At 43.5% G+C, this 26,876-nt stretch overlaps 1 protein-coding gene across 1 annotated transcript; it reads right to left on the minus strand.

The window, feature by feature from the left end:
• Positions 1–25,968, minus strand: WEE2 (WEE1 homolog 2). The gene is made up of 12 exons (XM_030543927.1): positions 25,953–25,968; positions 21,975–22,336; positions 18,373–18,572; positions 17,370–17,460; positions 13,859–14,031; positions 10,036–10,157; positions 8,587–8,733; positions 6,389–6,490; positions 5,911–5,996; positions 4,698–4,868; positions 4,450–4,592; positions 1–1,307 (listed from the first exon to the last, which is right to left on the minus strand). The coding sequence occupies exons 1-12, from the start codon at positions 25,966–25,968 to the stop codon at positions 1,148–1,150; spliced, it is 1,773 nt and encodes a 590-aa protein (XP_030399787.1). The 3' UTR covers positions 1–1,147.
• Positions 25,969–26,876: the final 908 nt, after the last annotated feature.

A 26,876-nucleotide genomic window follows, 5' to 3' on the forward strand; every position in this document is an offset into this window, starting at 1 on the left:
GCTGGAAGTGAAATTAAATAAATTAAATAAAATATAAACAGAAGCCAAGTAATCAAAATAGTCAAGGGCTTAGAATCTTTTTCTAGAAATACGGCCTCAGTTATAGCTCTAACTCCCAGGGATTTGGGCTAGAAGATATTCAATAAGAAACAATGTCAAAAAGTTAAATATAACGGGGATACAATTTAGAGTTTTAGTTTTTCAGCACTTTATATAAGCAATCTCCAAACTGAAGAATTTGAAAAAAAAATCACTTCTACCTTCCCTCCACTTTGCTGAAAGACAAATCCCTCAGACAGGCAACTATCTGTAACTCTGCAGAAGGGAAAGAGGATATCTAGACCCACTCACCACCACGTTAGAGAGGCTGTATCCTATGGGCCATCTGTTCAACTGGGCAAAAAGCCCTCACAAATCCAAAGATCAGAGTTCAGGAGCTAGCCCCCAGAACCCCAGCCACATAATGGTTATGGATGTTCCTAGAAAGGAAAATGTTCCTTCAGATTCTACAGAAGACTCATTTGAAAGTAAAGATATCGAGTTACTTTTGCTTTCTTCCCACAATGCAATGCCACTTATTTCATTTCACATTGATCTGAAGTATCTCAGGACTGTGGTCTTAACCTGCTTGTCCCAAAGCTCACATCCCAACTTGACTAGGTGGTATCATGCTTAACTCCCTTTGCTCCATCAGGAGCTAAGTGATAAGTCCATTCATAGCTCAGGACATATCTCCTCTTTGCACCTGCCAATCCCCCTTTTCAATGTACCTGCATAGCCAGAGTGTCAAGACCACAAAGGTCTCAGGGGGGAAAAAAAGGCCCTAGTTTAGCTGCATGAGAGAAGTAGAAGGGAATCAAGCTATTCCTAGCCTAGAATACAACCAAAACACACAAAAGGGTCAGCCGGCCCATTGCATCAGAAGTAACTCGTTTAAGAGATACAAGACTGAAGTATTGTAGTGGAGTGGAGGACGTCTCAGACATTTGTACACTAGTCACTTCCAGTCATGACAGCATGAAGCTGTATGAATGATGGAGTAGGCAAGAACTACTCTAGGGAGTTTCAGCATGGCACTTCGGTCTGTATGGGTCTTCTGCTTTCACAGGGACACTTGTCAGCCTGAACAGTTTGGATGATGGGATTTTCAGTAACCCCCCCATGTAAAGCTGAATGAGCGAGAATTCTTCCCTCCTACCAGGCGCTTGTTGCAGTTTTGTTTGGAAGAGGTTTCAGACTCTAGTCTGGCACATCCCAAGGACTGGTCCTTCCTGAAGGTCTGAGAAAGACGGGCTGCTCTCAGTTCCCTGAGAGAAAGAGAAAGAAGAGAAGTCAGATCTTGCTATACTCAGTCCTCACCAGCTGCAGAGACAAGTCTCAAAGCTAGACAAGCACCATCCTCCAATTTACCCAGGAAAGTTAAACCTATATGGTAACATCATTGCAGTACAGTTGCAGGACTGGGAAAATTCCTAGTGCTCCCAGCAATACGCTCAGTCCACTAGGACTCAAAGCAGCTCCAGCTAAAGCTTCTGTTCCACAACAGTTAGGTTTTCCGGCAGTTGACCTGATGTCTAAGGTAACTTGTGACAAACTTGTTTCCCAGTCTGTCACTAATATCAAGTGTCCCCTGTGACACTGTACCCCATAATGCTTTATGGGAATATGACATAACTGGAATATGTTTTATACTACCTGTGCCATATAACATATCTATGTAAAGGTTATGATCTACTCAATCTATTAATCCTATTTGTATGCATTTATCATTTTTGTATTCAAAGTTATAAATATTGGCCATGTACTGGCTTAATTTCTAAATACCCTTGGGTAGAGCATTTGGTCAGTTCCTGGAGAAAGAAATTTGCAAAGTTAAGTGCCCAGTCAAGAAGCACTTAAGGAACAATGCATCTTGGAATGCTCCAATCCACATTGTCTTCCTGGAGACATTCAAGATACCATGTGGGCAATGGCTTCTACCTGTAAAAACTGAGACCTGCATGGACATGTGACTTGCCCCAGGTGACTCAAGAACTTCATCTTGGAGCTGGACTTTGCATAGAGGAGGGGGACTCCACCCACAAGAGGAAGTTTATTTAAGCCTGTGGGAGACCCCTCCATTTTGGCTTCAGCTAGCTAAAGAGAGCGCCTCTCCACCCCCCAGGATACCTGAAAGAAACTGGAACAAAGGACAGTAGATGGGATGTAAGTGATTGCTGGACCCAGACTTGCAAGAGACTAGTCTGCAAAAGGAAGCTTACTGGAACTGGTGAGATCTTATCTGTATTCAATTTCTTACTGTATTAGACAGACTTGCGTGTTATTTTATTTTACTTAGTAATTCACTTTGTTCTGTATGTCTTACTACTTGGAACCACTTAAATCCTACTTTCTGTATTTAATAAAAAATCACTTTTTACTTATTAATTAACCCAGGGGGCAAACGGCTGTGCATCTCTCTATTAGTGTTATAGAGGGCAAACAATTTATGAGTTTTACCCTGTATAAAGCTTATACAGGGTAAAACAGATTTATTTGGGGTTTGGATCCCATTAGGAGTTGGGCATCTGAGTGTTAAAGACAGGAACACTTTTGTAAGCTGCTTTCAGTTAAGTCTGCAGCTTTGGGGCAAGTAATTCAGACCCTGGGTCTGTGTTGGAGCAGATGGATGTGTCTGGCTCAGCAAGGCAGGGTGCGGGGGTCCCAAGCAGGCAGGAAAAGGAGGGGCAGAAGTAGTCTTGGCACATCAGTTGGCAGCTTCCAAGGGGGGGGGTTCTGTGATCCAACCCATCATATCCCCAATTTATTTTTTCCTTCAAAGATTAGAGGTGGGTGGATATTAGTAGATCACAAGCAGTCCTGTAATACAAGTGTGTTTGTTCCTCTCTGCTGCCCTGAATCCAGTCAGTCAAAAGCAATGCTAGTCTCCATTTGTTGTAATGCTCTCATCTGTAAGATTCCCTTGTCTGATTCTGCCTTGCTTTTCCAGAGTCTGCATGCTCTCTTGCCCATGGGGAGAAGAATTTCTCTTATCTTTCTACTCCCTAGCTGGTGGGAGGAGAGCCAACACATCTTAACTGATCCCATAACCTCAGCTGCAGCCCTGATCCTTTAAGGCCACTATAGCATCAGCAGCTGGAGGGGGATAGGGAGCAGTCTGATCTGCATTGATCCAACATTGCCACTTCCTTCTGGGCAGGGCAGCCAGTTCAGTATTTATTCCCCTACCCTACACATATTTCATGTTGTAGCTCAATGTTTCTCAATGAGCTGTTGGTTGATCAGCACCCATCCCTGAGGTCTCCTTGACAGTTTAGGAAGACAGCAGGCCAGTCCCTGGTATCAAAAAAGGTTAATAAACATGGTTTGTAGCTGACCACCTTCTCCCCCAGTGGCCAGAATTATAGGTCAGTCAAGTCATTGGTTAGTCAGATGATCTAGCCAGCACAGCACTTAAACTGGAAGTGAACTGTTGCTTTCCTAAAGCTACATACAGGTGAATTGTGGCAGAGCCCTAGGCATAGGTATAGTTTGACTGAGATATTAGGGGTTGTGGGGGGAGAGGGCAAAGCTCATGCTGCAGTGATGTCACTGCTCTGGTGCTGCTGCAGGCAGCCATGGGGATGCTACATGCTGGTGTGAGGGAAAATATGGTGAGCTTTCCCCCCACCCCACCACACACACATTTTTGTATCCTCTTCTCTTCCCCATCTCCTCTCTCTCCCCCAGGTCCCCTGCCATCCACCTCTCTTCCCCCTACCCCACGCCCTGCCCCCAAGGGAGAGGGCACTCACTGTTGTACAAGAAACAGGCAGGCACTAGGACCCAGGAGGCAGCATCCATCTGCTGAGGCAGCAACCCAGAGCCCTTACAACAGTTGCTTCCTCCAGCAGCCTCCATCTGCTGAGGCAGCAACCCAGAGCCCTTACAACAGTTGCTCCCTCCAGCAGCCTCCTCCACTCCCTGCCAGCGGAAACGTGCAGGGGGAGAAGCATGGGAAGGATGGACGTCCCCTCTCTGTTCCCCCAGCAGGCTGAGCAGAGCAGGGCAGCTCTGTGCTTGCAGAAGTCTGGTGGGGAAATGGTGCATGACCCCCCCCCCCCCCAGCACCCTGCCTCTGTTTGGGGGTAATGCCCCGCCACACTCCCCAAACTATACTCGTGACTCGAATGCCCTCCCTTTAGCTACACACCTGGGAACCAAGTTCCCTAGAGACCCACTATTCAAAACTCCAGTACTTCTACCATCAGAGCTCTATGCAGATACAAAACTTTGTATCTGCATCTGAGCTGTGATCTGCAAAAGTGGTCTGCAAATGTGCAATCTGCAGGATTCTACCAACCATCTCAAGCCAAAGGCTGATGAGCAATTGCCATGCCATTAAACCAACCAGCTCAATGCACCACTGTCTGGCAGTGCTCCTCCTCTTTATGTCCAGATAGACCCTACCTTTCCAGCATGGCAGTCTTAAACTTCTCCACATTTAGCTGCTTCTGGAGCTGTGCAGCTTTTCCAAGAGAGGGCCGAAGAATTGGGTGTTTAGTAAGAGCCGTGGCAGATGGTCTTGCAACTGGGTCAGGGTGAACCATGAGCTAGAAGAGGAAGTGGGGAAGGAGTGGAGGGTTGCAGTTTCTTATAACAAAATGCCAGTCTGAGACATCACTTCCCCCTCTGAATTGCACCCTGAAGAACCTCACCTTAAGGAGTCCATGAAAGCCATGTGTGAGCTGCTGAGGGATTGGTGGAAGGTTGCCCCTGCGAATATGGTGCCACATGGCATCATTGCAAGGCAGCGGTCCTGACCCTGCTGCCAGGGCCATTGTCAATGCAAGGGCAAAGATGTCTGCCTTTGGCAGATAGCAGTATTGCTGTGGAGAAAAGAACCAGTTACATGCATGTTCTCCCCAGTATTTGGTGTAGTAAGATGGTCCTTCATTAAGATAAGAGTACAGGCTCATGGAAATACTTTAGAAAAAGCATTTACCTGGCTCTGCCTCCACCATCCCACTCATTACTCTTTGCTGCTTTGACTCGGAAGAGAAAAATATGGTCCACTTCCACTGTTCCAAACATACCGTTTAATTTTACCAGGTTGTACACAGCCGGGAGTATCCTCCAAATCCTGAGGAACTTCTATCCCACATCCGGAAAGGCAACAGAAAGATGGAAGGACTCCTTGAATTAGCTAATCTATGCCTCTGACCTTTACAACATGGTGGCAAGTTATGCTACTGCTAGGTTACCTTGTTTGTCCATCTATTTGATGCAAGGCTGGAACATGATGGATTGGATTTGGACACTAAATACATTTTACCACAAAGGAGATTTCCATTTGGGAAGTCTCTGGGCCACATCCTCTAGTCCATGGCCACTAACATTTTGCCTTTGTGACAGGGTGATGGCCTTTATTTTAGTTTATACCAGAGTGGCAAAGCTAAGGTTAGCCCAATACAGGGGATTTAGGTAGGAGACCCCCATGTAGAGAAGGAAGGGAAATCATATTTATTGTACAAATATTTATCCAGATGTTAATGACCCTAGCATATAAAGGTGCTTTAAATGTAATTATAGCTCCAATTCAGTAGTAAGGTTTCTACCCATCAGGACCATCTGCATTTGAGATGATCTTTTCCTTCCCATCCCATAAACTGAGACGTAATGTGGTTACAGAGACTATCAGAGACCAATTGTGAAGTATATTTAAATATTTACACATCACCATACAATTGTGCTTTATAGAAACAAGATGGGGTCCCTGCCTCAGAGTTCAACCAAGTTGAGCTCAGGAACGGAGAGGACCAGGAAGGAAATATATAAGCCAGGTTAATAAAGATACAATATTCCACTGACAACCTTCCTGTCTCACATATACACACCCCATCCTCCCCTAGATGAAAGGGGCAACTGTACCTCTTGCAGAATCTCATTGGCCAGAAAACGACTGTCTCCCTCCTCCACTTGGGGATTAGTTATTGATGTCACATGGCCCAGGTCACCTAACAGGAGAAGAAAACTAACTAGAAATGCAACAGATGCCCACAGATCCACTTTCCTGAGGGAAGTCCCGCTATGTGTGCATCTTAAAGGAGCTCCAAGATGCCAAAAGAACTGGTGGAATCAGATCTAGTGAGCCAGCTCCCCCTCAGTTCCAGGTATCCGAAGTCTGGATTTTAATCCAAAGTGAAAATAACTTGGCTGGATTCCCCACAACCCTCAGATCTATGAAGACTGATACTTTCACCAAGTTTCTCTCTGCACTCTATGCCTCCAGGACTGAGTTTTGCAGGTCATGACTGAGGGACATTGCTATAGCCATAGGGATACTGAGTATTTAAGAGCAGCTTTAGAAAGAAGTCATTAAACAGTCCATGAGTCAGATTAAACCCACCAATTTTATATGCCACGTTGGAAGAGAACCCATCATCTTCACTGTCGCTCTCTTCCTGAGCGGAGCCATCTGTCACCAGTTTGTGACAAATGAAGATGTTACCTATAAGACAGAGGCTTATATGTAGTTGAACGCTGGCTATTCATAATGGCATGCTCTTGCAGGTATCCTAATGGTCAGCAGATCTGGAGTTTCTTGAAGTAGATCAGTTCCCCTCCCATATAGAGTAGTACAGGTGACTGCTACTCATCTGATTACTGCTCCAAGTACATCTCCTTCCCCCGCCCCAAAAAAAAAACCCAACAAAACATCCCACACCCACCACAACCCATACACCCCAGTGTCTTAATCTTTCACTTTACTATGAAATATCCCAATATAATAAATGTATCTGGATCTTCAAGGTAGACAAAGGAAATGGACATTGTTTCCTACAACCTCACCACTATGGTGCAGGACACTTGAGCTGGAGTACTGTATTGAGCAACAAGGGAAAAGCCAGATAAGGAACAAGGAAGTCCTTCCCCCTTTGAGGGGACCTGCTTGGCTACTAATCAAACCGAACACTTCTATGTCAGCCAGGGTTATAAACCCCTGAATCATGATTTCCAACTGTAAAGGAGAAGGTGTCACAACTACGTTTTTCAGTATAATAGCAAAATTTGAGACAGACATGAGATATGTTTGCTTAACTAGAGATTTGCTTTTTCTATCTGGTTAAGGTACTGAACATTACTACAGTGATGAGTATCAAGGGCCTGAATTTAGAAGTTCTGATTGCCTACAATTCCTAGTAGTCAATGGAAGCTATAGGAGCTCAGCAAGAGAAGCCCCAAGCTACTAATTTCATTTCTTTGGAGTTCAAAAGTTCTCATTTGGTCTCATTTTCCTTCCTTCTGTCCAGTTGAATGTTGTTCCAGATTAAAATAAACCCACAATTTGAGTTGCATATGGCAAGACAGTTTTCTCCAGTGAGAATCACTATACTTATTGGGTTAGGGAGGATAACCTCACATCCCTGATTTATGAGACTTTGTATGTAGAGTCCTGTTTGAAGACTAAATCCCTGGCCAACAATCCAACCCTATAGTCCTTAGGAAAGCAAATTCCTACAGGCCAAACTCCTGTTGTCAGAATGTTTGCCCAAGTAAAAACCTGCAGTATCATGTCAACCCACAATTTTTCCAGCCTTCTTGCAAGCAAGTTACAAATGCTCAAAGTCTGCACGTAGGACACAGGCCAGTAGACTGTTGCCATCTCAGAGTTTGCACCATTCACACACGTTTCAGAAACAAATTAGTTCAATGTGTGCAAACAGCACCAGTCAACTTTTGCTGGCTGAATTAAGTTAGCTCTCACTTTGAGTACCATGTTTTTCCCTGTTACCTCCCCACCCATTAATTAATAGGATGTTAAAATCATCATTTCTTTGACAGCCAACTGTACAGCTTTAAATACAGAGCTGGGAAACTCTGCTTTTGTACCATTTTAATATGGGTTCAGTTTTGAGTTGTATATACTAAGATTAGAATATAACAGTGGTTTAACAGATCCTACTTTGGTAATTAACCAATTAAAATTTAGAGGTTTGCATTGATAGCACAAGGAGGAGCCCTAGAGCACATGTCTAAAAAGTGTCCTTTCCATGCTTATTTGAGTTTCCACTAACCATCTGTGCTTGGGAGTTCCTCCTCTAAGAGAGTTACTGTAAGTATGTGGCTCTGTAGTCCGCAGAGAACATTCTTCTACTTTCTATAGGCACACATTTGTTGCTTGAAAAAGCATGGTGTGTGCGTGGAATCCAGTCATCTTAGAATGCATTTTGAATATTGCCACTAAAAAGCCTCTTCCCATAGTGAAGAGCAACTGCTGTACTATTGCATTTCTTCTTTCTATACCACGCACAAGAAACAGGAAGAGGGAGTGTTATAACTGTACCTGAATGCTGCTCTTACAGTTACACAGAGCATAGCAGTGCTCCCTGTCCATATCCAGAATGATCAGTAGACATTTTTTTGGCGGGAAAGGATGCGGGGAGAGAAGAGGAAGATGGAGAACAACAACTTTTCCTTTCAACTGCAGATCTAGACCCCCCAAGGAGTAGGAAGATAGATACCTTCCAACCTACCACCACACGGATTACTGGACACAGGCAGCATGAGGGGAGAGGAATCAGACAAGGAAAGAGCTGCACTTACTTGGTTTGATGTCCATGTGTGCCAGGCCAGAGCTGTGTATGTACTTTAGTCCCATGGAGACTTGCAGCAGGATCTCCTTTAACTCTGCTTCTTGGAAATAGTGCCCAGTCTTAGCATTTTCCAACAGCGCATCTTGAAGGCTCCCACCTAAGGGAAATATTCAACTTTTGATGCAGGTATTTTTCCTAGTGAAGTGAAATGCTTGAGCTTATTTTCTGCTGGACTCTGGATACCTATTAATGCTAAGTGCTAAAAAGCTACACAAAGGGTGGCGAACCTCGGTCAGACTAGCCATACGATGTTTAGGAAAGAGACTTAAGCACAGTATAAACCATCTGGCATTACACTTGTCATTGCATAGGATGGTGGTTTCTCCAGCTCTCTAGACCTACTTTCTATTTTCCAGGAAGGGACCTAAAGCTACTAAGAGTGGCAGATCAGGGAGCAAGGAAGTCTACGATACAGAAATCAGGGATTTAAAGAAATGTAGGTGGCAAGACTCTCATAACAGAGCTGTTTTATTGCTCTTCATTTAGACACACTCCATACATCAGGTATGGCACAAAATGCTATTTTCTGCCTAATCTTTAACCCTATGCAGCTGCACCCCCCTGACACTAGTCACGGTTGGCTTCGTAAACAGTGAAAGTTGTGCTGAGTTACAGTGGTGACTATCAAGAGTCATTTGTTACTGCAGCCTAATTTTAACTCACGACTCCAAAGCAAAAAAAAAAAAAAAAAGAAAAAGAAAAAACACATCATACCTAGATCTCATGAGCTATTAAACTGAGCCAGATGTTTGCAATAGTGCTCCCAAGTGTCCAGATATGGACTTGCCTGCCACCTACTAATTCCTGCCAACTGGAATGGGGTGAGGAGCAGGCTATTTGGGAGTTCTTCCCCTCACTATGGTTCTGCCTCTGAGGCACTGCACTATTCACACAGTGCAGTCAGAGAAAGATAATTTGCTTTTTAGGTATGTTCCACTCATGTACCAGATTAGCTCTTTTTAAACTGCTGTTACTCCAGTACTTGAGGCTTGATGGCGTACAGCTCTGTGGCGGACTCCCAAACAGCAATGGCATCAGAAATGCATTCCCCAGATCAGCTGTACCACAGCAATGAGGGGAAACTTTAAAAGTTCCTAATGATGAGTGCATACCATACGTGAGCTATGGATACCCCATCCTGCATTTAAAGTTTATTTAAAGCTGCCCCTATATTCATTGTCATTGTAGCATTCCCCATCACATGGGCTAGCTGTTACCTTCCTGGCTCAAGGCAAAGCATTAAAGTTAGCATTTAGGTTTAACCTAAATGCTCTAGTTGACAGTGACCTTAAACTCACCTGAAGTTGATCTCCATTGTAAGATGGAGCTCCATAGGTTTAAGCACCACAAGGAACCAGATGTCACTCATTTATGCTCTTAACAAGGCTGAGGTTCTTACCATTGCAGTGTTCATTCTGAATGATCATGTGATCATCCTCTGCCCAAGCAGAGTAGTAGCGCACAACATGGGGATGGTGTCCAAGCACTGCATGGGCATAGACTTCCCGCAATGCCATTTGCCTAGAGATACAAACAGAAGAAACAATAGTGATCTTCTAGAAATGGGGCTTCAGTGCCCTGCAAGAAACCCTAGTTCAAAACCGGATCTCACCTCTCCAGTCAGGCCAGGACAGAGAGCTATGAGCACCTAAGAGGGAGGAAGGGAAAGATGTGGATTTATCCCGAACAGCAATTTTTAGGAGATTGAATGGCATTACTCGGCTCTGAAGCAAATCCCATCCTGTTCTTAGGAAGCGGCATTTTCAGAAGCTTATGGAGACGAGCATCTTGAGATTAATACAAGAAGCAGTCAAGATCAGATAGAAGTAATCTGTACTGACAAAGCCACAGCAGCCACTAATGCAGTATTGGCTGGGCATGTCAGACCTAAAGCAAGGTTGGCAGTGAGTTAACCCAAAAGCTAAAAGTAACTTCAGAGTTCTACTTGTGGAGCCTCAGCACAACAGGGTAATGTCCAATGGATTAAGCATCTGATATTTGTTACTTTAGTCTACCATGAAGTGACAGAAGGACACTGATCCACCTGCCTGCTGCAAGAACAGGTGCATTCTTGTGAAATTACTCCCTCTTTTGCCAGGGGCAAAGACATGGCCTTTGTTTCAACAACCCTTAATAACTGAGGAAGAGTGACATTTCCAGAACTACACAGGAAGCTCCTTTTAGCCAAGCAAGTATAATATGAGCAAAGAGACCCAAATCCTGAGTATCAATTTCACATGCCCTCTAGGTTTCACAAAGTAGTATTAGTAACAGTTACAGTGGGGTTTATCAGATAGTTGCATGGGATTGGAGCTTATCCACCAGTCAGTAAAGTGGTAGATAGCTAATGTAATGCCAATTTGTAAGAGAGGTTCCAGAGGCAATCCTGGCAATTACAGGCCAGTGAGCCTCGCTTCAGTACCAAGCAAATTGGTTTAAACCTATAGTGAAGAACAGAATTATCAGACACAGATGAACACAATATGTTGGGAGGAATCGACAACATGATTTCTGTTAATGGTAATCATGCCTGAATTTATGAGATTTGGTGGAAGGTGGTCAAACATGTGGACAAATGCGATCCAGTTGAAATAACGTACTTGGACTTTCAGAAAGCCTTTGACAAGGTCCCTCACCAAAGGCTTTTAAGCAAAGTAGGCAGTCATGGGATAAGAGGGAAGTAACTGGTTAAGCAGGGCCGACTTTAGGCTGATTCAGCCGATTCCCAGGAATCGGCCCGCGCCTAAGAGGGCCCCGAGCCTTAGGCGCCTTTTAAATTTTTTTTTTTTTTTTTTTACACTTACGCCTTCTGAGGGCTGCTCTGGTCTCTTCCACGGCCCCGCTCCCATGACCACAGCCCCGGCCGGAGCGCGGCAAGCCACCCCGCAGCCCCGGCTGGAGCTCCAGGCCCTTTAAATAGCCCCCAAAGCCCTGGTATAGCGGGGGGTCCGGGGGCTATTTAAAGGGCCAGGGCTCCAGCTGCCTCTGCCACTCCATACTTTAAATAGCCGCCGGAGCCCCGCCGCCCCCATGTATTCTCCAAGGCTCCCGCGGCTATTTAAAAGATCCGGGGTGGAGTAGAAGCAGGGGAGCCAGGCCCTTTAAATAACCCCCAGAGCCCTGGGATAGCGGGAGGCTTGGGGGCTTTTTAAAGGGCCGGGGCTCCAGCTGCCTCTGCTGCACCCCCTGCCATGCCCGCATCAGCCTTGCCCGCAGCCAGCTCTGCACCCAATGCCCACAGCCAGCCCCTGCCAAACCCCCTGCCCTGTCTCCAGCCACCTCCTGCCACACACCCCTGTGGTCCTGCCCAAAGCCAGCCAGCCCCCCATGCAGCCCTGCCCGCACCAGCCCTGCACACACCCAGCCTCAAACCCCCTGCCCTGTCTCCAGCCAGCCCTGTACCCCTTGCCCTGCCTGCAGCTAGACCCTACCTCCAGTCAGCCCCTGCCCTGCCTCCAACCAGCCCCATGTCCACTGCTGCCCTGCAGTTCCAAGGGCAGTAACCCTGCACACCTGCTTCAATGAGGGGGGCATGGAGCAGCTGGGACCCACACATGTGAAATAGCAGTCATTAATAAGCAATCAACAGCATATATGATGCTATGTACATAATATATAATTGTATTATTTATATAGTTATGGAAAGTAAATAATACATGGAAGAAATGAAAGGATTTTTTTTTTCCTTTTTACACTTTTTTTTTTCAGTCATCCCTGCCAGGGCCCTGCCGAAAATGTTCAAATTAGGCCCTGCACTTCCTAAAGCCGGCCCTGTGGTTAAGAGTTAGGAATGAACAGTCAATTTTTACAGTGGATAGAGGTAAATAGTGGGGTTCCCCCAAGGATTTGTACTGGGATTAGTGCTGGTCAACATTCATAAATGTTCTGGAAAAGGGGGTGAACAGTGAGGTGGCAAAGTTTGCAGACAATATAAAACTACAAGATAGTTAATTCCAAAGATAATTGTGAAAAGTTAAAGGGATCTCACAAAACTGGGTGACTGGGCAACCAAATGGCAGATGAAATTCAGTCTTGATAAGTGCAAAGTAATGCGCCTAGGAAGACAACCTCAAGTATACATACAAAATGTGGTCTAAATTTGCTGTTACCACTGAAAAGAGATATGAGTCATTGTGGATAGTTCTCTGAAAACATCTATTCAATGTGCAGCAGCTGTCAAAAGAAGTTAACAGAGTATTAGGAACCACTAGGAAAGTGATAAAACAAAAAAAAATATATAATGCCACTATATAGATCCAAGGTATGCCCACATCTTGAATACTGCAAGCAGTTCTGGTTGCCCCCATCTCACAAAAGTACATTAGAACTGAAAAAAGTACAGAGAAGGGCAACAAAAGTGATTAGGGGATATGGAACAGTTTCCATATGGAAAGATTGTGAAGACTGGAACTCTTCAGCTTAGAAAAGACATGACTGAGGAGGAATATGGCAGAGGTATATAAAATCATTAATAGTGCAGACATATGCGAAGGGGTAAACAATACTTCCTTATTCATTAACAAGAAGCAGGGATCACCCAATGAAATTAATAGGTCTCAGGTTTAAAACTAACATGAGGAATTATTTCAGACATTACACAATCAACCTGTGGAACTAATTGCCAGCAGATACTGTGAAGGCCAAAAGTATAACTGGGTTCAAAAAAGAATTAGGTAAGTTCATGGAGAATAAGTCATTCAATGGTTATTAGCCAAGATGGTCAGAGACAACCCCATGTTCATGATGTCCCTAACTTCAGGCTGCCAGAAGCTGGGACTGGATGATGGGATGGATCACCTGATCAATTGCTCTGTTCTGTTCATTCCCTCTTAAGCCTTTGGCACCAGCCACTGTTGGAAGACAGGGTACAGGGCTGGATGGATCATTGGTCTGAACCACTATTGCCATTATGTTCTCATGAAATCCAAGATGCAAAGTGAGGTGGCAAGTCAGTCCATATGGCCTCTCCTTACATTTCTATGAGCTATGTAAAAGGAACACCCCCACTGTTCTAGTCTTCTCCTCCTTCCAAGGTTTGTCCTGGAGTCTGAGGTTAGTTACAAGTTTCCAAAGATATGCTTTTAAGATCCTTAGAGGGATGGAGGAGGAGGGAGTAATGTAGAAATACATGCCTCAAAGATATGCCTAGCATTCCATTGAAAAAATACCCCAGCTGACAGAGCAGCATTTTTACCACTGTAGTTTCCAGATCATACACTCACTCATCTGAGGATCCTGCCAGAGGCCTCTTCGAGCGCTTGACAGCATACACACATCCATCTAGGCGTTTGATACACTTGTAGACAGAGCCAAATTCTCCTACCCCAATTTTTTCTAGCTCCAGGAATTCTTTCTTGTAGCGGGAAACCATGTTGCTCTCTCTCAAGAGAAATCTCTAGGGGATTAGACAAAGCAAAGCAATGCAACAAGTTAAGGACTCATCATACACCAAGGTTGGTCTTAAATGGTGCAGGGCAGACTCTATAAAACTAACATGTAAAATCTCCATTCAGCTCCCTCTTTTTTATGTACTCTCAACCATTCAAACACACAGTTCCTGCCTGCTTCTCTGTAATGGCCTCCTTCCATCACTAGTTTGAGGTTCCAGGGCCATCGATGACCTGACATAGACCAAGCAGAAAGTAGCTAAGAATTCCCTCTCCCCCGTGACTCACTAGCACTGCAATTAGTTAATGCAGTCAGGGATTGGGCACAGTGTTCTAGCTAACTGTGCATAAATGGTCCTATGGCATAGACCTCGAGGCTACTTCAGCTATTCACCTTTAGGCACTCGTGACCCATCCAAGATAGCCATCCTGGATGTGGAGCAGCAGCAGAAGGTAGTGTTATTGGACTCCAATCATTAACTACAGCAGAGTCACATGTGAATTGGTTACAGGTATTTGACTGGGTGGAAGGAGACCTGTACCACAGAACTGTTAGTTCTTGTCCTCCAGAGAAGAAATTTCCAGATGGAAGACCACTGGAGGGCTGGTCAGAACATATCAGTTATCAGGAGAAGGCAAATTCAGACGTGTAGGGTTAGGTGGGCGGAGTCTACCAGTCTGCAGTGTTTTAAATGTTTAGACAGCAGCTCCACATATCCTGCTGTGGTTTAAGTAAGAACTAATGCATGTTTTGAATTTAGAAGACAGTTCTGGTATCCTGGCTAGCATGCCCCCCAAGCTACACACATTATTTCATCATGGTTGTTCTATATTTGCATACAGTAGGTGCAATACTGCAGCAGTTCAGACTGTGGTCTATAAGCTTTCAATATTCTTCACAGTATTTGCTGAAGGTCTATGACATGTGAGGTAGTCACAATGCTGCCTGTCCAAGTTTCCAGCTACACCACCTGTCCAGGCCATTCTTGACACAATTAAGAGCCTAGGAAAACAGCTGGAAAACAGTCAACCTGTGTGCCTATGTTAGTAGCCACTTATACACAAGAGGAAGGGAGGAACCAGGAGTTCTGCAACCATCACTAGAGGAATGTCCAAGGGAGAAGGGAAAGATACAGGACAACTGGACAGTATAGCCAAGGTAGCAAGGGACCAGAGAAGATGGGATATGCAATAAAGAGCAAGAGTAGTCCATGAATTTTCCCCTGCTTCTCCCAAAATAAGACTCACATTGCACATTTTCTTCCCACATATGCGATGGCTGAGGTTACCTCAGATGTTTGCGATCATAAGTGGAAGAGGTGCTGCACAGGACAGTTAAGATTCAGCCCCCAGATACTATTAAGCATAAAAAGCAGTACATATACCCAACTCACTGCAAACATTTTTTAAAAGTGTCTGCAAAGGCTTTAAAAAAGTATTGAAGACACCAATCTAGGCACCAAGCTAACATGCTCACACTTAACAGTAGGCCCTTTGCAGAGTTTTTGTCACCCTGGACAAGTGGTTTTGTCTGATTGATGTCAAACCAAATCTAATGCTAAGTGGTAAGAAGATTCCTTTTAATGAGCATGGTAGCCCATGGTAATCCTTGATATCTCCATTGTTTGCCATAGTCATAAGTGGTGTTATACTGCTGTTCTGCTTTGCAAGAGAAATTCCAAGGCACAAATCAAAGTTAAGCTGCATCACTGGCCTTCACAGGCAGGGAGCACCACCTCTCCATTTCTTAGCACAACCCAAGCACTGCTAGACTGCTTTCATGATGAATATACTTGTAGCTGCATTGATTCACTTATCGGCTGTGGAGTAGGGAGAAACTCCAAGGTAAAGGAACTGAGATTTTTATCTAGTTGAATGGAGATACTGAGTTTTTCTTTAACATTCCCTTAAATGATTCTGGCTTTGTTTGGTTTTTAAAGCAGCTCAATTGTTTGGGTAGCTGTCACATAGGGAAAAACTAATGTCTGTTGTAATAATAAAAGCAAAAATATTGAGTAAATCCAAGATGAATTCAGATCAAGTGACAAGCTTTTGATTACAAAGATTAGATCCTAAAACAACAGAATAGGGGCCAGATTCTCAGCTGGTGGAAACTGGTTCAGCGCCAGTGAAGTCAGATGCACTCAGCTGGCTTAGTTAGCCGTAGAGGATCACATCAGATGCCAATGTCTTCACTACAGACTTCTGCTAGCACAGCCATGCTGAGGATCCATCCCTGACCATCATCGCTTTGCTAGCAAAAGCCCCTAACGTGGTGCACTTATACCAGTAAAATGTGTTTGTTTTGCTAATGGGGGATGGTTTTACTATATGGTACAGAGCATAGTTTTGCTGTTCTAACTCTAAGAGCTTTGCCAGCATTGTACTGGATTCCTATACCAGTAAAGCACTCTTAGTGTAGGTACAGCCTCTGCTTATACTTAAAATGATATAAGAGAAGAAGCATTTAGCAGTGAGTGGAATCCTGACTCTTCTCAGCTCTGCCACAGAGTCACTACTGCTTAGCTGCTCTGTAGCACAGCTTATGATCTGTAATACAGTTATGTCAGTCTTCATCCTTGTAAAGTGACTTCAGGCTTAATTGTCAATCAAGTGCTGTGAGCTGCTGATAATGTGCAATACAAGTACTATTCAAAATGTTTTGAGAAGAATGTCCCTTTCACTTACTTGCCTTGACCAAGTACAAGATTCCCTTTCCTGCTGAAGGTGGGGATTGAGATTAACCACCTAAGCAGCATTTAGGAATGTACTACCCTATTTCAAGTGTTCGTGATGTCAGCTGTTGCAACAGAACTACCAGTCTGAATGGGTAGCTGCTAACACCTTTCACTGTAAAGTTACAATAAATTTTAAGAAAATATTTACAGGCTAATAGTTTGGCAACTTGAGGTTACTAGTTTACTGAACACTATTTAATAGAGGTAGCAACAGGATTACTCTTTCCAGCCATGTTGAGATAGCAAGAGCTTGTCTGTATTTACAGTAGTCTTATTACTTTCCCCAGGAAGTAACATGAATTCCTGGCCATCACATGATCATTTTTAGGATGGCACGTTGGCCAGGACCACTGAGAAATCTAGGACTGTTGTAAGTTTCAGATCTGGCCAAATGCAAGGTTTGTCAAATCAAGTAAATTACTTTCAGGCCTAATGACATCAACTAATGTACCATATTTGATTCTTCCTGGATTCTCTGCTATTCAGACTTGTGTAACTCAAGAATGGTATGAGGAAAAAATATATATAACCAATAGTATACATTATTAATACTAGTACAGATATAGTAAGGGGCAATTTTTTCTAGGCAACTATGCAGAGACACTCACCTTGGCTGGCAGCCCCTGCTCCACCTTTCCCTCGCTTAGAGTGGGATCTCCCCTAAAATGAGATTTAGCCACAAGTGAGCCTGGACACACACTATCCTATTGTAGCAGTCACAAGACTTAGGTTTCACATGTTTACATTTTTAAAGAGCAGCATCAAAACTACTCAAGTCTGGTAAAATATTTACAAGGCGCTTCCAGAGGATTGGTACACAGTGAGTTTCTTTGAATTAGGCCAAAGAAGGCTGCAGTCCAGAACTGGGAAATTCATGTTCAGTTTAGAAAGTCTATATATTCCAATTTCCATACTACATCCACAGTAGCTAATTTGATAGCTTGCCACCATTACACTCTCTATGCAGTTCTAATAGAGGTGAAAGTTGCGGGAGCACTAGGGAAGAACAGCCACCAGGGGTTTTGCCAGTACATTTATAGAACACCCTGCTCAAAGCATGTCTAATGCAGTTTGGGACTTTCGGAAGCGAGCAGAATCTCACTATAATCAGGTTTCACTGTGTATTATAGGTTAGGCCACAACCTGATCTGAACCTGACTTTTTGAAGGGGTCAAGGATATGCAGTTCAGAGCCATATATGTGCAATGTTTTCTCAGCATACACCAACCTTCCTAGTGCATATGGAGAGCTATGCTAGACCTACCCTTCATGACTTGAGAGAGAGAGAAAGGTGGGGCCCACTCCCACCACAGTTTAAACATGAGAACAGAATTCATAGTACTAGATACAAATATTGTAAGGACAGGCTATATTACATTCATAGTCCCAATAAGAGGAAACCAGGATGGTTCTTTATTCCACATTTCTGGTTTACCAGCCCCACCTCCCTGTAGTGTTTGCTCTGCATGCCTGATTCCATTCCACTGAGTTTAGTTGTTTCATCCTGCGAGAGCAAGGAGGAAGATGTACCAAATTCTTCCATCACTGCTTAAGTCTCTTAAAAATCCACTCCCTTCCTCCCCCTTCTCTGTTTATCTGCAGTACACTTACAGCTCTCCTCTGGCTTTCCTCTTGCCATTGGGAGGGAAGAGCATCTGTCGATATGACTCTGGTGTAAATGGGTTAATGTTGACCAGCGAAGCCTGAGCAGAATCATCTGGATCAGCCCCAGGAGTAAATCTCAAGTGCCGGGGACCTTTGGAGGGGAATTTTCCCATGGTTGAAGGAAAAGCAGTCTTTGTTAGGAGACTCTGGAATTAAAAATAAAAATAAAGTGAGTTAAAAGTGTCCTCTAGCTACTGTTTTGACTGTTCTGTTCAGGGCAGACAGCAATACTTTGCCAGTTTGTCTTCAGGGTCTGATCCACCAAAAGGTGGTTTTGCTGTCCGCTAACTGCTTTACCCCACTTCTGAAAAGAGACTTTTAGTATCTGTATTTTCTCTCCATGAAGATTCATTCTAGTCAAATCACATCTCAATCTGTCTAGCTTAAGTTTAGCCCATGAGATTTTACAAGGCAAAAATGCAATAAGACAATCGCTCAAGACTGAGTCTTTTGTAGCTTGCTGCTCCACTAGATAAGAGCCTGGTTACTAGAAGGTGATGAGTTTGTTTTTAGTTAAGGTTTTACTGACAAAGTGCATTGAATCACCTTTTTGATGACTCATTAATCATCATTGTTATGATGCTTTCCATACAGATGGAGATAAGTTTCTAGCCTCACACAGGAGATTCATCCCTACCTTTGTGTGGCCAGCTAAGGTGCATTTACACTGCAGCTGGGAGGTGTATGTCTACCCAGGTTGGGTAGACATACATGCACAAGCTCTGCTCAAGACAGCTTCTTGAAATGGTAGCATGGCCTCTGTGGTACTGGCAGCAGCCCAGATACATGCTTAGGATCTCAGGCTGTATGCTGCCAGCTAGCCTAAGCTGACACCTGTGCCTCCATGGCCAAGTGGCCACATTGCTATTTTTAGGCATTCTGCTGGAGCAAAGCTAGTACAGCTATGTCTACCTGGGCTGGGAATTATACCTCCCAGCAGCACTATAGATGCACTCCTTGTAGCATGCTGAGATGACACGAACAAACTATCCCAATGCATACGGAAGACAGGAAGTATGATTAAGAGACCATCCTGGCTTAATCAGGAGATCTTCAGTGACCTGAAATGCAAAAAGTCATACAAAAAGCAGAAGCTAGCTCATACTATGAAGAATATAAAAACCCAACAGTGTCTAGGGACAAAATTAGAAAAGCCAACGCACAAAACACAATTAAACTAAGGACAAAAGGTAACAAATAAATATTTTACCAATACCTGAGAAACAAGAGGAAGGCCAAGGACAGAGTAGGCCCATTACTCAATGAGGAGGGGAAAGCAACAACAAAACACAGCATTAGATGTCCTTTTTGTTTCAGTTTTCACCAAAAAGGCAAGGCATGATCAGATGATTAACATAGTGATCAGTGTAAATGGAGTCTGATTTGAGGCTAAAATAGGGAAAGAGCAAGGTAAGAATTACTTAGACAAATTAGATGTCTTCAAGTCAGCAGGACCTGATAAAATGCATCCGAGAATACTAAGGAACTGGCTTTTACTTACTTATGATATGTAGAGAAAAGAAAGTCTTAACATTTCAGCATTTATTACATTAAAATCAGGTCTTGATTCCTCTATTTTAGGCTAAAGGACTTCTTGGAGAACTAGCAGGATGTCATCACAAGACAAGAAAATAAACTTGTGCAGTTGAGGAAAGATTTTTGTCAGACTGTTTAAGATTCTGCGGTTTGCTAACATCTAACACTTGAGAGGAAGATTCATTATGCCAAGCTCTCAAGTTAAGCCTAAGGAAGCTCCTACTCCAGTTCTTTAATGCTCCAAGGAGTAGAGTGTGTCCGAATTGGAGTAAGGGAATGTTGCAAGTTCTGGTGTCCCACTTCTGACATCATCCTAGATAGCAGTTTAGTTTGCCCATCCACTATCTATACTATTAGTCATTCGACATCTGTTCCTCACCAGATCCATAATCCAGGAGAGATACAAGGAGATCCAAAAACAAAAGCAAAAGCCCTTTGATGTCCATTAGTCTCTGGATCTACTGGCCAGGTGGAAATCCAAATAAACTGCATCAAGAAGCACTAAAGGAATTGGGTTTGCTGTGCTCCATTAATCCAAAGGAGCAGGAGCGGTGCCAGGGTTTTTGGCGCCCTAGGCAGGGGTCCTTCCGCGCTCCTGGTCATTGGCAGCAATTCTGCGGTGGGGGGGGGGTCCTTCTGCGCTCCCGGTCTTCGAGGCACTTCGGCGGCAGGTCCCAGAGCGAGTGAAGGATCCACTGCAGCATTGCCGATGACGACCCAGAGCGTGGAAGGACTCTCAGCCGCCGAATTGCTGCCCTCCCAAATCCTGGTGCCCTAGGCGACCGCCTAGGTCACCTGAATGGAAGTGCCAGCCCTGCAAAGGAGCAGTCTAGTTGCCAGTAAATTGAGAAAGAAATACTGGGTATGACGGTGTGTGACCCTAGTCGGCCTTTGTGAGTCATAGCATGCAAAGGAACATCTGTGCAGTTGCAACAATGCAGAGAAGTCCTGTGAGGACACAGTGAATTCCAGGTTTCCACCAGTACAGGAGGGAAGCACTGTCTGTTTTATTGATACATCACCCTATAGGGGACTCATTCAGGAACTTCTATGGGAACAGAAATAAGGACCAAAATTAATCAATGACTTTCTCCAAGAAACTTAACTTTGCATCTATTGCACACAAGTATCTTTCATCAGTGAGGAAGGTGATTAGTCTTTCTCCCACATTCCTTTCCTGACTTCACCCTCAAGGGCTCATACAGAGCTAGTTTGCCATGAGAATGATTCCTACCCAACCCCAACTTTGATGAACAGTTCAATTTTGTGCACAGAAGTATCAGCATAGCTGGACAGCAGAAACTGGTTAGAGAGGTTTCAGATTTGACAATGAATGGAAAATACTGTTACATTTCATGAAAGTTTCCCTTTTTCTAGCCAGCTCTTGCTAACAGCAAGTTCCATTTAGTGACCCAAAGAACAATCTGGAAATTAGGAATAAGTAATTAAGTGCAGCATCTTGCTTCCAAGTACTATGTATGTCCAAATAATTGTCTGTTTTCTCTTTCAATCCTATTAAGAACAATTCATCTACCTCAGTAGTAGAGAGTTCTAAACACTGACCATTGTAAAGAGCATTTCTTCATACTGAGCTTAAGCTTTGTTTTAAGTGGGAGCTTCCTGGACACACACAATGCCTAAGGGGCTCTCAACACGAAGGGTACATCTAAGGGTAAGGGATGTCTTTTTAGCCAAGACAATTGATTGTCAGTTAACTCAAGGTAGTTAAGCATGTTTGTTGATGCTGGACTAAACACTCCCCAAATGTTTGTTCCAGGGAAGAGACATTTGTGGTTCACAAATAGAACTAGCCCCTGCCTTCCAGTGTTCAGTCAACATTTATGATGAGAAAGTGGGAAAAACATACAAACTGAGAGTGAGGAAGAGGTAGCAGTCAAACAAGCATGTTTCACACAGTAGGCAGTAGCCCCTGCTTATCACATGTCTAATGTAATTCTTGCAATATATTTAATACAACATATTTTCAAATGGGCATAGAGATATTTCCTTGCCTTGGGGGTGTGCGGGGTGTCACACAGCTGTAGTTTTCTCCAGGTGACATAATGCAGTGGAGTCCCAGGACATTCCCAGGCAGGACCAGCATTCTTCCTCAAGGATGAAGCAGAGTCCACAGTGGGACTCACCCATGCTTTAGTACGAGTCAGAGAGACATCACCCACTTTTCTTTTGGGGGTTACTGCAAGAGGACTGTTAACTCGCCAACTCTGAAAATCCCAGCTCTTCTGGGGGCTTGAACTTTGAGGAGCCTCTTCTTGTATACTACTGTCCTCTTCCATCTCATTCTCTTCAGCGCAGCTGGAAAAATCCAGTTTCTGGATAAGTTCATCACTCTCATCCCAGTCATCCATTGTAGCTAGAAAGACATAGGAATGAATACAATTTATACCGGAATATTTGATCAGTAAGAGGGGATACTGAGTGTTTTTTACAAGACTGATTGTTAAGTATACACCCTATTTTCTCCACAGGAGATTCATTATTTCAGATTTGTAGCCTTAACCCCACATACATGGGATATTGATCATAAAAAAGTCATTTGACTATACTAAGTAAGGGAAAATAACTTGGAATTACCCCCCTCAAAAAAAAAATCCATTCAGAGCTTAGTTCAACTTTTGTAAAATAAATCCTGGTCCTACTCTCACTAGTGTAAATCAGGAATAGCCCAAAGAAGTGTTATTGTAATATCAAGCCTGCGTAAATAAGATCAGGATGAGGCATAGAGAGTATCCCCTCTTCACCAAAAAAGAGTTACTAAATATTCCATCCACTTCCCACCACAGATACATGAATTGTATTATACTACTTGATAAGCCAGGTATAGTGACTCCCACTAGCTGTTTGGCACTACATCTCTAAGAGAAAATACTATGTTACATACAGCTGTAAAAGCAGAAGGCCCTCAGACCATTAAAAATATTTTCTAGCAAAGCCCATTCTTAGTGAGAAACTACCAGCTACTGCCGCTCCCACAGCATTTATAACCACCAGCCTGCAGCTGTACCATTGTTAATAGGTGACAATTAGAATTCAGCATCACCTGTTTACAATTGGTGGGGCTCATCCTGCTCCTATTGAAGTCAAAGGCAATTCCATTTTGTCATAACTTAGATGGTAGTATAGCAGAGCCCACTGTTTGCAAACAGCCCGGTAGGACAGCTACACTTTCCTACAAACCTTCTCCATACTTTCTAATTCTTGTCCCTCACTCCGTTTCCCAGAGCCTAATGAAGAGGCTGCATTTCCTGAAAGCTTGTCTATTTTATTTTGCATTTGTCTGACAAGATAGGTAGCCCGTATCTTTGTCAATTATTAGTCTTTTGGCTACAGGACTAATATCTGAGTCTCACTTCTAAGATCTACATTTAGACTCACTGACTGAGTAGTACATTGTTTTTTGAGCAACAAGCACTGAAACCCATGTGGAGAGATTCAATAGTCTTATTTAGAATGTGTTAGACCTCGAAGGGGGGCAGGAGGGGAGGGAGAACAAGACTGTTTACAGGCCTCTACTACAGGAGTTCTCAAACTGGGGGTTGGGATCCCTCAGGGGGTCATGGTTATTACATGGGGAGTTGTGAGCTGTCAGCCTCCATGCCAAACCCCGCTTTATATGCAGCATTTATAATGGTGTTAAATATATAAAAAAGTGTTTTTAATTTATAAGGGGAGGTCACACTCAGAGGCTTGCTGTGTGAAAGGGGTCACCAGTACAAAAGTTTGAGAGCCACTACTCTACACGGTCAAGGAAAAGATTCACAACTCCAGCTTCCTCGTGCTTGAACAGCTAAAGACTAAAGAACCTTGTCAAGTCTGTGAATGTATAGTGTGAGATTGCCCACCAAGGGGAGGAGTCATTCATCTCTCACCCACCCAGGAGTGAGACAATGGCCCTTCTCTTTGTGGCTGTCCTTAGAAACTAAGGATTTTGTGTGCCATTGTGAAGTGCATGTTTTTGAAGAGGAATATAGAATTTTAATGAACTGGGAACTACAGTGGCTTTTTTTCCTTAGTGCCAGGAAAAGCTGCCAGAATGGCAAGCATGAAAAAAGGGAATCCTCTAGCCACAGAACAGGTACAGCTCTGGCATAAGCAGTGCCTGTGTTCCCTATCTCCCCTCCCTCCCCACACACATGCATACCAAGGGGCCACCTGTAGGAGGGAGAGAGGAGGTCAGTTGAGGGCCATGCAGTCCTAGCAATGTGAGCTGACTACTAATAAAAGGGGTGGCAATTTAGGTTTTTGTACCAGTGATTAACTCATTTTATATAGGCTACTAAATAGCTATCAGAGGATAACAGAGCAGTGACCAGGTCAGCTTTTTACCACCTGCAGCTGACTAGGAGACTATGAACTTTCCTCTTGGATGTGGACCTTGCCACAGTTATCCACACTTTTGTTATGTCAAGATTAGACTATTGCAATGAACTCTATATGTGGCTGCTCCTTAAACCATTCAGAGACTGAGGCTGGTGTAGAATGCAGGGGCTCATTTGTTGAATGAGGCATTTTGCTGGCAACATGACACTAGTGCTCCAGGATGGGCACTGGCTGCCTATTGGTCTCTGGGAGGACTTAAGGTGTTGGTTATAGCCTATGAAGCCATAAATGACCTGTGACTGACTTACCTGAGGGATCACCTCTCTCCTAGGCTATACTATCACAACTGCAATCAGCTGAGGTGCCCAAGTTGGATCCCCAGAGACCAGGCAGCTAGCAGGGTCTTCCTTGTAATAGCTCTCAAACCCTCACACCCAGATTCTGAAATAGCCCCCAGATTCAGTGACCTTCTGGGCACCCTGTCAAAGACACGTGTTTGGGAAGGGTTTTGGAGAAGGCTGAGGGTATGCTTCCCACAATAGTGGAAAGCTGGAATATAGGTGTCTGGCTGGCTGAGTTCTTGTGAAATGGTTACTTTAATGCTGCGGGGAAGGGGAGGTTTCCATGTGTCTTTAATGATGTGCTAGGGTGACTAGAACTTGGGTAAGAATCTTTTATTTTAAATCTAAGCAAATAAATACATAATTTCCAGTCACTATTAACTAGCTTTGAACTAGTGACCTAGAGATGAAAAACCTCATCCCCCCAATTGTCAGTCCCCTGTCTCCCAAACCATCCCACCCTTATATCATAAAGGGCTTTACTGAAGAAAACCGGACATGTGATTGGAAAAAGGAGGAGGAGGGGAAGGCTTGTTACTACTTTTTGTTTCTCTTTACCATATAAAGGAGGCATAAAAGGATGTTCACTCTTGTTTGTTGTGGTATATTAGAAATAACAAGTCTTGACCTCCTGTGTTTGCTGGACAACTCTTTGGAGGACTGTAGAACTGGCTAAGAAATTTATCAGCCCTCAGTCAGACATACATGGATATTTGAATCTGTTTCAAACAACTTGTTTTGACCAATTATTTTTCAATTATTTGAATTAAATATGTGTTAAAAGAAACAAATAGCACAGAAGCCAGATTCTCTCCTGGCATAATTCCCTTGGTTTCAATGAAGTTACTCAAGCAGAGAATTTGGCCTTGAGTTTTAAACTGTATGTATGTCTAAAAATTGCTCCAGCTCTTAATGTAGTCAGGTTTCTGTTTCGTAAGATGTTATAATTGCTCTAGTCCTGGGAGGAATTTTTCCAGCAAAAACCAGAACTCAATATTTGGTATTTCTAATATGAAAAATTAGAAAATTGTTCAGACTTTTCCCTGGTCCTGCAAACACTTCAGCATGTGCTTAACTTTCAATATGTAAGTAGTCCTAATGCAGTCAATGGGGCTACTTGGAGTGTAAAGCTAAGTATAAATATATGCAGGATTGGCCTTTCTTTAAGCCTCATTCAGTAGAAAAACAGGCCACTTTTTTTCCCCTTTACAAGTCACCTTCCACAGAAAACACCACGTGCTGCTGCTAAGTAAACCTGTGTATAGGTTTTGTGAAACAAACAGTGCACCTTCTCAATATTGAATCTACCTGATCTGAAGTTCATAGCAGCTGGTCACCACTTGATCAATTTGAAATGCCAAAGCCAGTTTTGATATCTATGGATCATGAGCTTTTGAATGGTGTATTGCATATCCAGATCAGCTCCATAGGAAAAAAGACCATTAAGAATTTTATGACAATACCTTCCTTTTAATTTGGGCTGCTTAATTGCATAATCCAATTAATCAAAAAGTCTCCAAGGGAACTGATTTAAGCCTAATGATATTTAATGACAATAATGGCTGATTAATAAGGATGGTAATTACACTCAATGTGGCTGCTTTTGGATTGCCTTGGTAGTTCTTAGATTCTTGTGTTTCAGTCTTATCCTGATTCTGTGTGTCCCTCTGTAGCTGTAATACATCTCAGTCATCATCACTGCCTCCCCCAATGGTGAGCTTGCAACTTCCAAACCAACTATTCCTGATGAGCATCTCTTAGCTATTGAGGGCACTGACATGGAACAGGCAATAGGTTCTGCTTCTACCCTAGTGCAGATACCGCCTCTGCTCAATTCCATGGGCTGATTTAGTATGCCATGCTCAATAGAGCTCTATAGCGACTCGGACAGTAGCATTTCTTCTGAAAAGTGGTGTACTGTTAATTGGGAATTCTGACTAATTGGGATGAAAGAGCATCCATCAGGGCCTCATAGGTCTTCTCTGTTAGGATTATAAAGATGGGTATAATAATGCACAGGAAGATTAAGTGACTTTTTCACAAAACACAGACGTTTCCTAGTTCCCAAAAAGAATCAGCACTGGAGCCAGAAATTTAGGAGTCTTGGATCTCTGTCCTTTGCGCTAGCCAGATTACACCTCAATAACTATGTCTATTTTGGTTACCTTTGTACTAATAGTTATTAATATATATGGAGTGTTAATAGTTCTCAGTGTTATGCATAACACAGTA

This window comes from Gopherus evgoodei, chromosome 1 (genome assembly GCF_007399415.2).
Source record: "Gopherus evgoodei ecotype Sinaloan lineage chromosome 1, rGopEvg1_v1.p, whole genome shotgun sequence".
In the NCBI taxonomy this organism is placed as follows: Eukaryota; Metazoa; Chordata; order Testudines; family Testudinidae; genus Gopherus; species Gopherus evgoodei.